General features: G+C 39.6%; 2 protein-coding genes across 2 annotated transcripts; both read left to right on the top strand.

The window, feature by feature from the left end:
- The first annotated feature begins 1,721 nt into the window (after nucleotides 1–1,721).
- On the top strand, nucleotides 1,722–10,409 carry LOC144025638 (uncharacterized). The gene is made up of 7 exons (XM_077531891.1): nucleotides 1,722–2,128; nucleotides 2,311–3,925; nucleotides 6,360–6,388; nucleotides 6,577–6,705; nucleotides 7,468–7,534; nucleotides 7,630–7,743; nucleotides 9,092–10,409. Exons 1-7 carry the CDS (start codon nucleotides 2,028–2,030, stop codon nucleotides 9,659–9,661), a joined length of 2,625 nt encoding a protein of 874 aa, XP_077388017.1. The 5' UTR covers nucleotides 1,722–2,027; the 3' UTR covers nucleotides 9,662–10,409.
- Nucleotides 10,410–12,308: 1,899 nt separating this feature from the next.
- Nucleotides 12,309–17,457, top strand: rom1b (retinal outer segment membrane protein 1b). The gene is made up of 5 exons (XM_077531892.1): nucleotides 12,309–13,041; nucleotides 14,113–14,355; nucleotides 14,860–15,047; nucleotides 15,727–15,973; nucleotides 16,815–17,457. The coding sequence occupies exons 1-5, from the start codon at nucleotides 12,892–12,894 to the stop codon at nucleotides 17,040–17,042; spliced, it is 1,056 nt and encodes a 351-aa protein (XP_077388018.1). The 5' UTR covers nucleotides 12,309–12,891; the 3' UTR covers nucleotides 17,043–17,457.
- The last annotated feature ends 572 nt before the right edge of the window (nucleotides 17,458–18,029 follow it).

Genomic DNA, 18,029 nt, shown 5'->3' with positions numbered 1-18,029 from the left:
AAACGTCACCCACTCTGGCAACATTGCCAAGGGAGTTCCTTTTCTTGACCAACAGGGGGAGCAGCGTGACTCCATGGATTCAGTCACGTCTATCACGCACGTTTTTATCAGTACAAGCTCATCCCATCCCCCTAACTCCCACACGTGTTTTTAGGCGGACTACTCCACACTATCCGGGATACGTCTGGGCAAAACTTCATTTACATAAGAGTCCTAATCATGATTCACTGCCTAGGGGCAGAGTTCAAACACATCCTGGGTTTCAATGCTATCACATTGAACAAATTGATAAGATGGCAGTTAAACAGGATAGGCTACAGTCATTCCACACATACTCAACGTGGTAACTGAGCAAAACAAAAGTCTTATTCTGATTTACTTGCTATTTGGCTGAATAATCATCTTAAAACACAATTGTGCAATGATTGCATGTCCAAACTCCATGGTCATGCTGTTATCACTGCTAACTGCAAAATAACTCCCAGTTTTGGAGTAATTTAAGAAATGTTCTATCTCCCATTAACAGAAACATGCATTTATATAAATTTAAACTTTGGCTGTAGTAAAGTTTGGGCTTCAGGATGACAGGCTTGGTAATCTGGGAAGCACTCAGAGTATAGCCACTGCTCCTCAGGCATTTGTTTATATGATTTCTGGACCACTGCTGTGGTGTTTCGGGTTATGTCCCACCGTGAGGTCCCAGGATGATCCAGGAGTCAGGACACTAGAGAGATTGTTTCCCAGGCCTTGACGAAGGAGTTGGGGAGAGTGAAGTCTGTGCTTCCTTAGAAAAGCTGCTGTGTACGTTTATTCAATGATTGTGCTATTCTGAAATGTCTTCCAGTTTATGTTTGAATCCTATTAAAAAATAAAATAAATGGGCTTTGCCTGAGCCATCATGTTTTCTTTGAAAAATGGTACATCTTACGAATTCTGTTACTGAAACCTTCAAAGCCATCTAGACGAAGAAAAAATGTGAGCTACATTGAGCTACATAACTCACCATAAATCATTAAGCTAATTGCTATGACCATGGATATAAGGTATACCTATTATTTCCTCGTTAATGTTTACATCAGTAATGGAGTGTGTTACATACATCAACACAAACCTGTTACTCATCAGAAAAAGACAAATAAGTAAAAAAAATATATATATATAGAGCTGTTTTTTCTTCAGTTGACATAGCTTACAAAGCTAGCATGTTAAAGAATAACGCTAACATAAACATTATTTGCAACCATGTTACCTGTAGCACTGTTACTGTATTTATAGTAGTACTAATATAAGTATTGAGAACAAATAATGTTATATAACTGCACAATTTTAGTTGTCATTTAGCAATATTTTTAAAGTACATTTTACAGATGCCTGAACAACAAAGTAGGCACTAAACACAACATATATGATAGGATGAACATAAACATCTGATTAAAAAAAAAAAGAAAAAAGTGTGCTATTGATGTTTGAGCTGGTTCCACATGAAGCCTTGATATTTGTTAATTAAGTAGTTTTGAACAATAATAACAAAATGTAACTTTAGCGTGCAGTACCTAGTCAGACATGTTGGTAAAAGCAAGTTTCATCAGTCTGGTTATGAACCCTGATATGGATCATTTTTCCAGAAGTCCAACTTCGATTATCTCTTCGATTGAGCGCCCTCTTTTAGCCAATCCATGAGTTACGTCAGTCATGATGTAAAAAGGGATTCCACCACGTGTGCTCAAAAGCTCTTATTCCATTCCTCTGCAGCCAGATGATGGAGACAAACCTAACCACATTAGCTAGACACACAGTGGACATTTACTTAAACACAAATAGAACTAGAGAGTTAGGGTTGGAACGCTCACATCTCGTCCGAAGCAAAGATTTGCAGCTGACAAACAAGTTGTCTTACAGCGATAACAGTGACTTGTGAGAAACTGGAGCTTCAGAGCAGTGGAAGGACAAATCACCATCAGTGGCCTCTGTACAGTCAACTCAACCAAGGCCACATCAAAAGCCTACCACCAGGGAAGAGACAGGTAATGGAGAAGTTTTTTAGGCCTGTTCACAGCCCCTCTAAACCTGCGGAGATGAAGCTGCGGAAGCACCATCATTTCTATCGCGAAGACCCAGAATCACACAGGTAGGACTCTTCCGAAGACTTAAAATTGATGTTTATTGTTTGGGGAATGATGTAGGAGACAGTAAAGGATATAGTGGGTTGGGTTGGGTCCATCAAAAATGATTTTTAGAATAGAAATTAGATAAGAATTGGCCTTTTCGAAAAATATGTTGAACTCAATTCACAATGTGTTTGTGCCATAGATTCACACTGTATGATGATGCTGATAGAAATTCAGAAGAAAACCAAGAGCACCACCACCATCGACATGGACACTACCTCCATGACAACCCTCAAAACGACACCCACCATCGGCAACAAATGTACCAAATTCCCCACACTGAAGAGGACGAAATCCTTTACAACCACAACACTCCTGTAACTCTGTCCAGAGCTTCCTCCTCCTCCCTTTCCTCCTCCTCTTCTTCCGTCTCCTCATCGTCCTGGTTCACAGAGGCAAGTGCGAACGATCTTTTCTCTCTCCGCCACACTGAGCGTCCACAGCATTCTTTGTCCTGCTCCAATATTGCCGATATACGCAGGGCTTTCCGGGAAGACGAAAGCAGTGAGCCTATTGTCTTTGCCACCGTTACGCATGGCAGCAATGGCAATGACGGTCCTATACATGGCAGCACACAACAGAGAGGGAGGGGTGTTTTTTCGTCCCTTGACCGAAGTCATAGCAGAAGTGAGGAGGGCCTCCTGAAGGATAATGAGGGCCATGATGGTAGAAAACAATCCAAGGCATCAAATAGTGGGACTCTGTACAAGACCTCTAGTTTGAATCGAAGCCTGACTTTCAGTGATGAAGACCTTTTATTAGGAGATTCTAGGGGCCCAAAGAGAGCAGTGTCATCTAGCCAGCTTCCCAGCAAAGGAATCCTCAAGAACAAGAAGCCTCATGCTGACATACGCAAGGCTAAATCGATGGAGGTGATTTCGCCACGAGTTCCCAAACAACAGGATCCCATTGCCGGTGGCCAGAAGGAGAAAGGGGATGCACAAGCTGAGATGGAGCGAGCGAGGGAAAATTTGGTGCAGGGAAAGTTGCAATTCTCAGCTTTCCTAGATGAGATTACAAAACAGGTGATAAGTCCGTCGTATCTCACTATACTCGGGGTGAACAACAACAACAAAGTGACCAGCAAGACCTGTGCACCAGCTCAAACACTTGACCCAGTCAAACCTGAACTACCACCAAAGAAGCATAAGAAAAGTTCTGGCGAGGAGAGGGAACTGTATCATAAACAACATAGCAGGCAGGACAAAAATACTCGTAGCGTCTCACGAAAAGACTCAGGTGGCTCCAATCCGGACAAATTGATTTCATATCCGGCTAGGAACCACCAGGGTAGCCCGCCACCTCATCAGTATGCCTACTCCTCCAGTCGAAACACTCACCATGGAAGAAACCGAAAAGACAAGAGGCTGTCGCCCATTGGGAGCTCCCTATTAGAGGACAGGTACGGCAGATGTGGTTCCCACCTAACAGACGGTACCAGCACCAGCCCTGAACTGTGCCAGCCCAAACTGCGGCACAATTACAAGCAGCAAACTCATGCCTTCTATAGTCCACATTCTCCACACTTCCCTCAGTCCCAGCATCAGCATGTGCACACCAGTTTAAGCCAACGAATACCAAACACCTCACCACCATCCTCCGCTCAGGCTGCAAGAACTGGCCTCGGATCAGAGTCTTCATCTAATAAATCAGACTCATCCAGGACCCGAGGTACTGCCTCCACCACTACCAGTCACAGCTCAGAGCAGAGCGGGCGACACCATTCAGAGCATGTGGGGAGCGCCAAACAATGCAGAGTGAGATCATTTCTATTGTTTTCTAAAGTAACACGACGTTGCAGTCTGACATGATAAATAGGACGATGACATTTACAGTTTGAGTTCAGAGTTTAATTCAAGACTGAAAACTCGTAGTTAAAATATTTTTATAATTCCTTATAAGACCATATCCTAAAAAAATAAATAAAAATACATTATGGATAGACTGATTATCGGCCAGGCCGATTATCAGTGCCGATATTTGCGTTTTGACAAATATTGGCCTTTTTCAGAATCTGAAGGCTGATAAAGCTGGTATCTTATTGAGTGGTGAATGCCTGCGAACGTAGCGAATTTAGGTTTTTAATCAGGATTTGTAAGATGTTCACAGACAGTTTTTACTTGTCGCAAAGACATCCATCCATCCATCCATCCATCCATTTTCTTCACCGCTTGCTCCTCACAAGGGTCGCGGGGGTGCTGGAGCCTATCCCAACTGGCTTCGGGCAGTAGGCGGGGTACATCCTGAACTGATTGCCAGCCAATCGGAGGTCGCAAAGACATTTCAAACATATTCAGACAATTTTCACTTGCGAAGACCTTTTGAAACCTTTTACGAAGCCTGACAAAAAAATCCCAAATTAGCTACATTACATGCATTTGTCGCTCAGTGAAATACGGGAAACTTTTCATTTATGGATTTCTGGGAATTCCCTACATTTTTTAATTTTAAAAATAAAATAAAATTAAGAAATTCGGTTGAAATTTTGGAAAACAATTTACAGTAGAAAACTTTCGGGAATTATTTACTTGATTAGTTTTTAATTTAGCTTAACACATGGTGATGACCCTGGAAGCTCCCTGCAATTTTTATTATAATTTCTAAACAAAGCTGTCAATTCTTTGTTAAAAAATAAAAGAAAATATATATATATATATATTTTTTTTTTTTATTTAGATGCTAATATTTTCTCTTTTACTGCAAATAAATATCGGCGTGAAATATCGGTTTTTGGTCTTCTTGACTACTAATAATCAGTCGATATTGGCCTTGAAAAACCATACCGGTCTATCACTAGTTTGAATGTTGCTAGTTACTAGTTTACACAATGACATCATTATCCTTCATTCTAGGTGTCTTATGAGTCACGCTTCTGCTGGGGAAAAAACACACACCCTAGATGATTAATCAGACTAATTATAAAAAGGGAAGATATTAAGTTCACTAAGGCTTCATAAGAAAATGGGGCGGGTTATAGATACTGCAAATGGAGCTGCTAGCTGCTCTCCTGCAGAGGCAGTGCAGCTGAGTCACTCTGGGGGAGGTGTCAAATACCACAAGAACTGAGTCATACCACAGCAATGCAGCAAAGCGCAGTGCTTTGAATGGAACTTCAACTGATATATTCATTCAAAATGTCACTGGCAAAATTGAGACATTGATAACTAAGATGGATAAAGAACTATCAAGTTAGCATCTTAACTGAGTTGTTAATTGTAATTTTTTTTTCTCAGTGTGTTGATTGCATAAGTTTGCTGAAACATTCTGGCCAGCAAATAAAAACACATCGATTTGAAAAGACTAAATTACCAGAGGCAGCTCTGCCACATCCAATCAATAGTAACTCCATCATGTCCCTCATAATGAAACAGTGACCCATCCCGGGTGCACATTGACTTGAAAACATAACGTGCAAAGCCTCTTTGTTGCCTCACTGAGGTTATACCAGAACAACATTGACAGCTGGATGGTTTTCGTGTTTCTCTTTTTACCATTTTGTTCGCTGTTGAGTGTCTTTGAATCATCACTGGCTGCTAGCGTTAACCATTGTATCAATGCCTTATATCCAATCATCCAGAATGAAACACAATGAAATATAGTAAATCTACGAAAGTGTATCGAGTTCACTTGAAAAACAAAACAAAACTGTTTTTCTGACACATTTTTAGGGCAGAGCTTTGTTTTTATTGTGTAATTTTTGTTTAATTTTCTGGTTTTCCTGAATTTTTTTTTTCTGTTTCACTGCATATTTTTTTCTGTCATAATGAGCCAGTAGCCTATACAGTTGTGTCCGCCATTAGTGAGTCTGCAATGAGTCACTTGGAGTTGGTACTTGGGGAGGTAAAAAAATAAAATAAAAAAATAACTCAGAAAAACAAGCTGGTGCTCTGTTTTTAGTATTTAAAAAAAAAAACCAATTCCCTGTTTTTCTGAATATTTTCTTTCTGTTTTTCTGAGTAATTTTTCCTCCCGTTTTTACCGAATATTTTTTATGACAGAAAAAAATATTCAGTAAAACAGAAAAAGTCAGAAAAAACTAAAATTAAAAAAGAATACACAAAAAAGCAAAGCTCCCCCCAAAAATTAGTCAGAAAAAGTTATTTTTTTTCAAGTGAATACGCTTCTGTACAAATCAATTATTTGTGTTACATCATGTAACCTAATATTATCTTTACCGTCACATTTCTATAGGACAGACTGTGTGATGCTGAGCAGCTTAAGTAAGTATTTCTCTCTTTTTATGCTGTGACGTATTGGTGGCTATAATACTGTATTATGGTTAGAATGTTTGAGAGACAATCGGTCTCTCTTTAGAGAGGCATTTTCCCTGCATTATTTAAAAATACCATTGTTGCTAAACACAAAGAAACATGAATAAAAACTCCACTTCCCATCAATCCGTGTTCAGGGTGCTACAGGAGGAGAACACTGATCTTCACCAGAACTTGCTGCAGACGGTGGTCTGCATTGAAAGCCTGGAGTTGGAATTGCAGAGGACCAGGGATGAACTCAGTAGCGTCAAAGACAAATATAAAAGGTTTGGAATAATAAACCAACAAATGTTTATAACATGGAGGATTATCAATGTCATTAAACTATAGGTGTACCCAGTGAAGTGTCCGATGAGTGCAAATCTCTTATGTCACGCTAAATCCCTGTCACATGTGATGCAGTGTGAGCCTCACTACAGCCGAGCTGTGCTTTGGGCTCACACATTGATTCAATGGAGAGCCAGACCAGCTCTTGTCCTTTGGTGATCAATCAACATTCCGCCATCCCGTGGCTTGACATAACAGTTGCTATAGATTAATCGATCCATGGAACACTGAATAATCGTACAAAGCAGCACATTTGCCAAAGTGCATTTTGGTTTATGTTTGGATCTACTTTCGTACAGGAGTTGAATCAACACGTCTATGTTTTTTTTTTTACACAAGTATCTGTACTTCAACTTCATAACTACAGAGTGTGAGTACTTCTGCTACCTACTCTGCTCTTGGCGAACTCGAACCAATGCATCTGTTATGTCACTTCACACCCATGAGCGAGTGTACTCGTGACCCCCAGCCAGACAGGCCTGGCCCGGTATTTATCACCAAACAACTGCAACTGCCCACCCAGCACATGCTTCACATTATGAACAGCCTGGAGCAAAAAGGCTGTCAGCTCACACTGAGCAAATGCTGTTACAGGCTCTTCTTTGACACACTTGGTGTATTATGCCTGACAAACGTTGCTAGAATGTAAGACGGGGTTCTGGAGTGTATAATAAAACTTATTTCTTGATTCTGACTTGCAGCCTACTGGAGACACACACTGGACACAGGCAGGCTAATAATCTGCTGGAGGAGCACTTGCACATTGCGGTGAGAAAACCGACAAGGCAAGAATAACACTGCGTTGCCAACCGAATTTTCTGTTGCCTTCTGAATATGTTCTCTCACTCTTGATGTGCGCACAGCCGGAGAAAACAAGTATAAGCACTGAAAGGAAGTACCTTCTCAGTCGTGTTTCCCAGCTGAGCTCAGAGCTGGAGGAAGCTAACAGGACAATTGCTGCGCTGGAGAACATCAACGTGAGCATGCTTCCCTCTAGTGGACATTAAGCAAACAAGCACACCTCTATTGCCACAGCTGAATCAAGTTTTGCCTTTAAAAAGAAGATAACAATGCTCAGTGTTACTGATTTAGTTTCAAATTTATTCCACCTCTAAGAAAGTGGTTATCAACTGTGTTTTCATTTGTTGCCCTGGGACCTCAATCTTTCTACTGTTGCAAAGTCGCAACCCATTTGATAGAAGTAAAGATTAATAATTTTTTTTTTTTTGTAAAATAGTCCCTTAAAATACATGTACAATGGCCAGTATGCTACATTTTTAAACACAGTTTCAAATGAGTTTGACATAGAGTCAAAAGCATATACATCTGCTAGCTAAAATCTACCGTTTTTATATTGATAGCTTGTGACTAGAGTGCAAGTGAGTAACATTTCCTGACGCTTACCCAATATTGTATGTGGGAACGTGGTAGGCCTTATTAATGTTCTGAAAAATCTGAATACAAATACATGTAATAATTACTAGCTGTCCACAACCAACCAACTTTTGGGGCCCGACTCACCAGTTGAGAATGAGTCACTGCTCTAAGGTAAACACTAAACAAATACAGTATAGGAATCACTTCACAGCAAGGTACAGTGTATTTCTACCCCACTGGAAACTAGAACATAATATTAACTCATTCACTGCCAGTCATTATAGAAATTTTTTACATTTCCAATACTCACGTGATATTACATTCAATAATTATATATAAACCGAATCTACCAAATAACAGAATAGACTCCCTACTTTTTGTCCCGTCCCGTTCTTTTATAATTGACAGCAGAAAAATGCAGGTTTGCCAAAATACAGCCATTTCTCCCATGGACTCTGAAACTGTGTTTATTTCCTATAAAATGGGGCAATGATGTCATCTACCGGTGGTTGGGCATCAGTAAAGTTGTTTCCAAGTTTGATATTTACAGTGGAGCATGCTCAGATTCGCCCCCATTTAGCACCGCTCTAAAAAATACAATTGACAAGTATACTTGTCAAAGGCAGTGAATGAGTAAACATATTAAACTGATACATAGCTGTTAATGGCATTTATATTAACTTGGAAGAAAAAGGTTGTGATGTGATCATGCAGGTGCATTCACCAAATTAAAAACATAATTCTGTGTCCCGGTTGACACAACACAAGTATTTCCAAATGGATTATACTGTATACTGGCATTTCCTAAAAACAAAAAACAAAAAATAATTTGATTTAAATAGAGGGACTTTTTAATTTGAAACACGCAATGACATGTTTTATTTTAAAGAATGACAAAGAATGCATTAAATGACATTTTCTCATCTTCAATGCATGTCTCACACTCAGCTGACGGGCCTGATAAAGAATTTACTGGAGAAACACTTTAACTCAACTGAGGCTGCGCCGAAGATTCAGACACTTTCTGCTATTGGCAGCCACTCTGCCAGCTCGCCATCTGCACTCAAGCCACCTCAACCACCTAAATCGGAGGAAGCGGCACACGACTGGTTAACAGAGTCGGACACTGCTACGGCCTTCGTCCCCTTCAAACAGGAAGTGGCCAAAACAGGTCAAATCTCCCTTCAAGGCCCAAATGAGTCCAGCGACAGCCCGCCTTTTTCAGTGGAGGACATCAGCACCGCCATCTATCAGAAAATAGCAGCCAATTATGCTGCCAAACCACAAAACTATCAACATCAGTCCTCCTTGGGTGTAAAATACACAGACAGCCTTCTTAAGCCTGAGCAGCTCCACCGTGCTGGCTGTTTGGGTGAAAAGGGAGAGGAGGTCTTGGTGACGCTTTTGGAACAGGACGCTGTGAATGTGACCTCCATGTCTGCCCAGCAGATTCTAGATGAGTTCATGCAGCAGCTGAACACCCGTGAGAGGGTGGGTGAAGGGAAGGGGCACGAGTAGTGGGCATGTGAGCGTGGAGCAAAGTGGCAGAGTGACAGCGCAAAGGCAACGAAGGGGATGAATGAGAATTTAATGTATTATATTGTATTACTTTGACAAAATGTGATTTATTAATTCTTATAATTGAACAGAATTGCCTAACTCTGCAGTTTGATTCACTTCCACCCCAAGCAACTTATAAGCCCATGATATTAGTTATAAAAAAATTAAATTAAATATTAGTTTAAAAAAAACACACACAAAAATAATTTCAATTCAATTACAAAACATTTATTTCACTAATTCACTCTTCAAAAGAAAAAGGAAATGAAAGGGGACAGAAATAACTAAAACTTGTAATATCTTCCCCTAATCAACACAAAAAAAAACCCACAAAATAAATGGCAGCACATAGTCAAGATGCTTTCAAAGTAACAATTAAACAAAATAATTTAACATCATGACCTTGTGCTAAATATATTTTTCCAATAGTTGTGCTTTTATACAAATACAAATAGACCGAGATGATTTGGTTTTATAATCCCAAATTGTTCCACAAACTGAAACCTTGAATCGAAATACATCATTCTTTTTATTTTGTTCTGTATTTAAGTTTAGAAACAATATCTGTTCCTATTAATTTGTATTCACTTTCCCATTTAAAAAAAAATTTGATTTGCATGTTGATGATGGGCTTTATACATTATTTTAAGACGGTTAAACGCCATCAATTCATTAAATTTAAAGTTTTTAGTTGTGTGTGTATGTGTGTGTGTATATATATATATATATATATATATATATATATATTGGATGAGTGTGGTCTCTGTATCCACAACCGAAAATGACATAATAAAGGTTATTTGAAAATAATCTATATTGTAAATAATGTAATGTAATTAAAAAATAATTACAATTATTAATACTTTTAGTTTAGTGTAGTTATTTGTTGTTGTTTTAAAGTGCTTTATAAATAAAGTTGAGTTGAGTTGAGAGTTGAGTTATTACAGTGTAGAGTTGTGAAAATGACACTGATGGTTAATTAATTGGAAATGTAATAAAAATAGCATTTTTTTTGTCAATTAAAATGTGTGGTAGGAAAACAATGTGCAATTTTTAAAAAGATCACTTTTTGTCATATTGATAAAAACTGTCAGTATGACCTGACAGTAATACAAGAGTAAAATGATCTGTGAAAACAAAATCAGCCTTCTGTCTCGGATTGTTTTTTTTGTTTTTGTTTTTTTTTCCCCCTCATGCATGAAGGTTTCTTGCAAACAAAATTAGAGGCACAAGATCGGGTCACAGCAGGCTGATATTTTTTCACAGATCATTTGACAAAATGCACTACTGTTGGGTCATGCTAATAGTTTAAAAAAAATATGTGACAAAAAGTGATTTTTATGCAATAATGTTTGTAAATACAATATGTATTTATGTATAATACAATATGTTGTATTATTTGGATTGTGTGGATAAGGAAAAAAAATTCAAACTGAATCCCCCAATCCTGAATTGTCAAATTGCATGTGAGTTCAGCACATACAGTATATTATATTTCTGCTTTAATAATAAAACTAGTTTTAATCATGTCGTTGCTTATCATCTGTCCACAAAATTTCAGTTTTGGGTTTACCAAGAATATTCCAGTCTTATAAGTGTCGGATGCTGAATTTAAGCTTCCCTATTTCATGAATCATACTCCATGTGAATAAAAGTGAGTCACCTGTTCCCTGTTTGTTCATTTATAAGAAGTGCTTGGCAACAACCTGACTCCATCCATGCATTTGCAACTATCTTCATCTTGCGCAGGTCACAGTGAGTGTGCGTGAAGCTGTCTCAAAACAGAATCTCGATTTAGCCAAACATGCATAATTGGAGCATCCTTGAAGGCCTGTTTTTTTTTTTTTTTTTTTTTTTTGGTGAGGGGTGTGGGTGCCGCTTCACTCTAACTGAAGTTGTCATAAATGCTTATCATAACAATCTAATCCAATTGAACCTCCTCCACTATGAAGTCGCTCTCTAATATGCATACACATTACACAGCTTCGTCTAATATGAAAATCTGCCCAACCAGAGATACTTAAGAGGAACACTCACAAATAAATATGCAAATGTAATACCTTGCGTGACACAATTCAAAACCTATGTTGAAGATTTTATTAAGAGTACGGTAGGCTTTTGTTGTATGCTCAAATAAAGAGGCTACGGGTATCGTGCTTATGCATGTTATATAATTATGTAACTTCATAAATATATATGCCAGCCCTTTAAAGACAATTGCACAATTTATGTTTTTACATGGCACTCTGCAATACATGGAAATAATTTTCCATCCACCCATTTTATACCGCTTGTGCTCATTAGGGTTGCGGGTCGGCAGGCTGACTTTGGGTGGGAGTTGGGGTACACTCTGGACTGGTCGATAGCCAATCGCCCACCTACATACAATTTAGAGATTTCAGTTTGGCTAACATGCATGTTATTGGTAGCAAGGAAGTAAACCCAGAACCAACAGTGCATGATATAAATGTCAGGTGACTCAAGCTGTCGTAATATTTCAATCGGCCCTCCCTTTCAACGTGTCCATCAGAGCAAGTTTGCTGACCAGACACTGGCCTGCTTTCCCATTGGCCCCTGGATCCTAATAGGATCCCGGGGACTCTGATGGAGGGGGATTAGGGTTCCAAACTCTCCACTTTGCCCAGTCTCTGTGTCCTCCAACCATGGGTATGGCGGTTTAGGGTGGCGCAAACCCACCAAGGCGCCATCAAACCACAAGATCGCATCAAGAGGAGGAAATCTTTGATTCCTCATTGGAGGGGAGGGGGGTCGACCACAGAGTGGCTGTTTACCCCGAGTGGTTAATCTCCAGGGAAGGAAGAACTCCTTTCTCAACAATTGTCAAATTTCTCCCGGAATATCCACTAATCACTTTTTTTCCCCCCTTCTTCTTCAAATTCAATACCAAATTGAACTTGTGGTTTTGGATTATCATCTCAGATTGACTGTCCTCAAGCATCCAAGGGATCTATCTGCTTATCCTTTCCACCTGGAACAAATTAGATGAGCTCAACCTGTTAATAACTCACCGGCGTTGGCCTGCCTTGACCGCTCGGAGTGTTTTCCTTTTTCATGCAGCTGGCCACCTCTGGATTCACAGACCATTGCAGAGAAGAATTCTCCTCTCCTCACCTTCAGTTCCTGATCGTCTTTTCTCTTCGGAGCCGAGCGGTGTGCGCTAAAGAGCCATGGTGCTGCTGAAGATGAAGTTCACCCAGCAGAGGCGGGTCCGTCTGGCCCAGGGCCTGTGGCTCTTGTCGTGGATGGCCGTCTTGTGCGGGTCCTTCGTCTTCTCCCTGGGGGTCTACCTTAAGATAGAGCTGCTCCGTCGGGCTGAGGTAAAGATAGAATTAAAAAAAAAAGCACAATCAGTGATTGACAAATTAGTATTTACATAATTAAGAGTCCTATAATATTCCAATTGTGAATAGAATCTTTCTACTGTGAATACTGCAATCAAAAACGTGAAGTTGGTGACCTCTAAAACCCAATGTGACCTCGCTGATGTCCTACGGACTGACATTGATTGCAAGCATTAATAAGCAGCTGACAGCACAGGACAGCTGCAGGCCATCAACGTGCGCCCTCTGCTGCATTTATTGATCACCAGTGTGAGCGAGGCCGGCGTAATCTTTTAGTCGTGAGGCAAAGTGTTATTGATTTGCAGCAGGGATGCTTGAGAAGGAGAACTGAGTGACGTACAAAGAATACGACATGAGAGCAGCAATTGCTTTAAAGGGTCTGAAGCTTTGGCGACGAAGAATATTGATTCACTTGGTGATTCGCAAGTTATACTTTGTCCAAATCGTTTAAATTAGATTTTGTTTAGTAGGGCTTACTTATGGGGAAAATAACATAAAAATGATCAATTTATGTATAGTATGTTAAACAATGATTAAAAACTATGAATAGTTCAGTTAACAGCAGGTTTTTGGTTGCTATGTTATGTAAACCATTGAACCAAGTGGAAGTCAACCCATCATTTTCTTTACAATAGTATGTTCTATGCATCCCCACTAGTATAAACATTATATTCTGATTCATAATATGTGTGTGGAATATGAATTAAGCAGCAGAATCCGAACCCCGGGGGTGGCCATTTTGCCACTTGCAGTTGACTGAAAATGACATCACAGTTGCTCAGGGCTTAGGTAACGACCAATCACGGCTCACCCGTGTCCTGAAGCTGAGCCGTGATTGGTTGTTACCAGAGCCCTGAGCAAATGTGATGTCATTTTCAGTGGGCAGCAAGTGGCAAAATGGCTGCCCTGCGATAGAAAAAAAAAAAACTGTGGATTTTTTATTCATATTCCACAAACAGTATTAATCAGAATTCCATATTTAGACTAGTGTTGGGTTGGGTTGATTACACTTCCTGTAACCTTTCACTGTGTTCTTACCTTGTCGAGGTGATGGACAACACAGAAATCCACGTGGTGCCCAACATCCTCATGTTGGTGGGCTTGGCATCCATCGGCACCAACTGGGTGGCCGGCCGAGTGTGCCAGGACTCCTTGGACCCGAACCGCTTCCCACGTTGGAAGGTTTTCTTGCTTGGTTGGTACGCCGTGGCCGCACTCCTCTGCTGCTTGCTTGTCGCCGTGGTGGTGCTCAGCTACGCCTTGCAGGGACGCCTGGAAGAGTCTCTGAAGGTGGGATCATATAATAAGGTTTTTTTTATTTTAAGATGCTAATCAGGGGATCTTATTTTCAATTTCAACCCTGGAGTTTGATGGCTAAGACCAGCCTACTGTAGTTCATAATATTTTAATGAAGATACACAATTTTAGTTATTTGTGTATCACTCAAAAATATCTTACCATTCCTTCCTCCACACTAAAAAAAAAAAGTCTACATGCACTAAATGGGCACAACCACAGAAATATTTGCAAATATTTTCAGAGAGGTATTGCACATCTGTACTATAGCACTGTATCCGTATCCCTCTGTACCATCCATGTATTTTATGTTACAATTAAAAACACTCATTTACATAAAATATATGAAATATATTTGATCTCACAGTAAAAAGTTTCAAAAGAAAGGCGCAACAAACTTTTAGGCACTTTTTTTTTCCTTGCTCCTTTTCAGAAAGTAATTCCAAAGGCGGAAAATAAAAGCACCCATCCTTTATGGCTTTGTCTGCCTCATCTCAGGTCGGTTTGAGGAATGGAATCCGTTTCTACAAGGACACCGACGTTCCGGGCCGCTGTTTCCAGAAAGAAACCATCGATCGTCTGCAGATGGAGTTTCGTTGCTGTGGAAACACCAACTTCAGGGATTGGTTTGAGGTGCAGTGGGTCAGCAACAGATACCTGGACTACACCTCCAAGGATATCAAGGAGTGAGTATGTGACGTGCAGGGTGTGACTAAAGAGTGATTTATAGGGATAGATAAAAGAAATACAGATAAGGACCTTATCTGCATAGGTGGAGTGGAAGCGGCATCCAAAATGTCAAAAAAGATGATGAGTGTGCAGGAGAGGGAAATGTCAAGTGATTTACTAGGGGAAGGACTAGAAAAACCAGCTGGTGCAAGATTTTTTTTGACACACTGCTCTGCTAACTACTGTGTTTATAATATGTGGCAAAATGAAACTAATAATTACTGTCCCCTGCCATTAAGTTGTAAGACTGCTGTTTTTCGACTTGTTGTTCTCATCATATCATGTCCACTTCATGCTCATAAAATGCACACATTAGACAAAAGTGTCCAAAGTGTTATTGTCCACCCTGTCAGTAAGTTCACATAGTTTGCACTATTTTCTGTTTGGACTTAATTTATAAAGAAGTGTGAGAGCTTCACCAATAGCGTTTCAAACAGCATAACATCCACCTAATACAATGAATGTGAAGTTCAATGGAAAATCTCAGTCTCAAAGACTCCTTATTGTGACGTTGACTGAGTAAAGTCTTCAGATTGTTTTTGTGACTTTAAGTTTCTTATAAAAATAAACAAAACAAAAAAAAATCTTTCCTAACCTGTCCTCTTGTATCATTCCCGCTCCTCCCTCCATCTCCAGCCGCATCCGCAGCAACATAGATGGCCGCTACTTGTTGGATGGCGTCCCGTTCAGCTGCTGTAACCCCGCGTCCCCTCGGCCTTGCCTGCAGTACCACCTGACAGACAACAACGCTCACTACAACTATGAGTTCCAGAACGAGGAGCTCAACCTGTACAATCGTGGCTGCAGGCAGGCTCTGATCGACTACTACATGGACTTGATGAATTCAACTGGTCCTGGTGTGATATCAGTCATCTTGATACAGGTGGGTCACAGTCACTGCTGACATAGTTTCAAGAAAATGGATGGCTATTATATAAACAATATACAATATAAACATGATCTGAGATTTATTAATATAAGTAAATTATTATAATGATAGTTTTTAGTGTTTTAGAATAGCTCAGCATCACTAAGAGTTGTTTCCAATATTTTGGCTACCTCATTTAGGTATTTGAAAGGGGCAGTACACCACTACAAACTAATATTAGACATAGTTAAATTAATATCGCTATCAATTTTATAACTTGACAACTCACTCGCTGGGTCCCTGAATACATTATACACTAAAATATATACCAGGCAAGTAGTCAAAATGTAATTGTAATTTAGATTTAGGCCTCTCATGATCATAAAAACACACAATTAAAAAAATGAATAGTTGGTTTTAAATTGACCAGCTAGCAAAAACTAGCATTAGACATCATGGGAGTGATTTGAATTCAAATAACAAAACTTCATTCACAATTTCTGGACAAACAAATGCAGACATTAACATAATAATACTCACTAGTATATATATTATTCCCAATCTATTAAAAATGTGCTATATTAACAACGTTTGCTACTTTCTTCTTCTAGTCTTTTAACCTTCTTGTTAGTATATTTTCATGCGCGCACTGCACTGCCCCAAGAGGCCAAAGCGGGCACAGCAGAAATTATTGCTATTATTCCAGTATTTTACTGTTACTAATTTATTTTCTGGTTGTTCTTTTAAATTATATTTATGCTGAATTTGGGAGAATACATGCAACATTTTGAAATATATCTGTCATCGTTCATGGTGATACATACTGTTCCTATTCCATTTGCCTTCCCGTGTACAGATGTCAGTCCTCTTGAGCTTACGCTACCTGCAGACTTCAGTGGAAGGGGCCATGGCTCAAGAGCAGCTGGAGGGTGACAGCGAGGGATTTCTTCTGGAGAAAGGAGTGAAGGAGACCTTGGAGGAAGCCAAAGTGAAAATCCTGCTCCTGCTGAAGTTTGGCCAGGTCGACCCCAGTGCAGCTGAGGGCTCTCCTGACGCTGAAAAGGCCCCGCCATCTTCCAGCTAGAAGATGAGTGAATAAAATCAGTAGCGGAAAATGGGCACCCCCGCTTGTTTTCTTGGTTGGGTGTGATTTGGCTGGTGGCAGGTAGAACACCTCTTGATTTTGAAAGCTTGTTTAATTACTCCACCAATACCGCAGCCAAAATGAGGCAACACAAATGGAAGGATTTCATGAACGTGTGACCATCTATCAGAAGTTCTGTTCAACAATTGTGTAGTACTTCATGTTTTTACTGTATTAACAGGTTTAGTCGACATTTTGACCTTAATTTGGTACTTTTAACCGGATGTCATAGTTCATCATGTGCGCACTGTATTCATCTCACAGCATTAGAGGTTTTACTGAACTGCAATAAAACGCTTTGGAAACTGTTTAAAAGTGGAACTACAGCCTATTAAAAGTAGACATTTTTAACCGCTTTGTAGTGTCTGCTTCTATTTGTACAAGCAATAATAGGAAAGAAATGTACTGTGGGTTATCTGAGTGCGTTTGGATTAAGTTTGTGTGTGTGACTTCGGTGCCCTATATGAAGCTGTCATCTTGTCTATGCAGCTCAGAAACAATTGGATAATCCCGGGTGTACTTTATCTGAGAAGTGCTGCACAGGCACTTTCTGCACACACGGCAACACGCTCTGCCATACAGCAACTACAAGTGTTGGATGTTGGATGTTTTTTTTTTTCTCTTTTACATTAAGCAAAACAGCTTTAAATGAAAATAAAAGATCATAGTGGTCAACCTTATAGCTATATATGTATATAAATGTTTTCTTCTTCTTAAATAAAAGTCGTACAACATAACGTTTCATTATTTATGCAGATAAACCTGCTTTCAGTGGATGTACAGATAATTATTTCTTTAAAAAGATGCTGAAATTTAGGAAGGTTGCAGAGTTCAGTGTTTATACTGATAAAGTGTCATATTGATACAGTTATTAATGCTATTACATTGGGGGACATTAATGTTGTTAATATTTAAACTAGTCTAAGT

Source organism: Festucalex cinctus, chromosome 9, assembly GCF_051991245.1.
Source record: "Festucalex cinctus isolate MCC-2025b chromosome 9, RoL_Fcin_1.0, whole genome shotgun sequence".
In the NCBI taxonomy this organism is placed as follows: Eukaryota; Metazoa; Chordata; class Actinopteri; order Syngnathiformes; family Syngnathidae; genus Festucalex; species Festucalex cinctus.
Note: the sequence above shows the minus strand (reverse complement) of the source record. Positions and strands in the feature narration are given on the sequence as shown.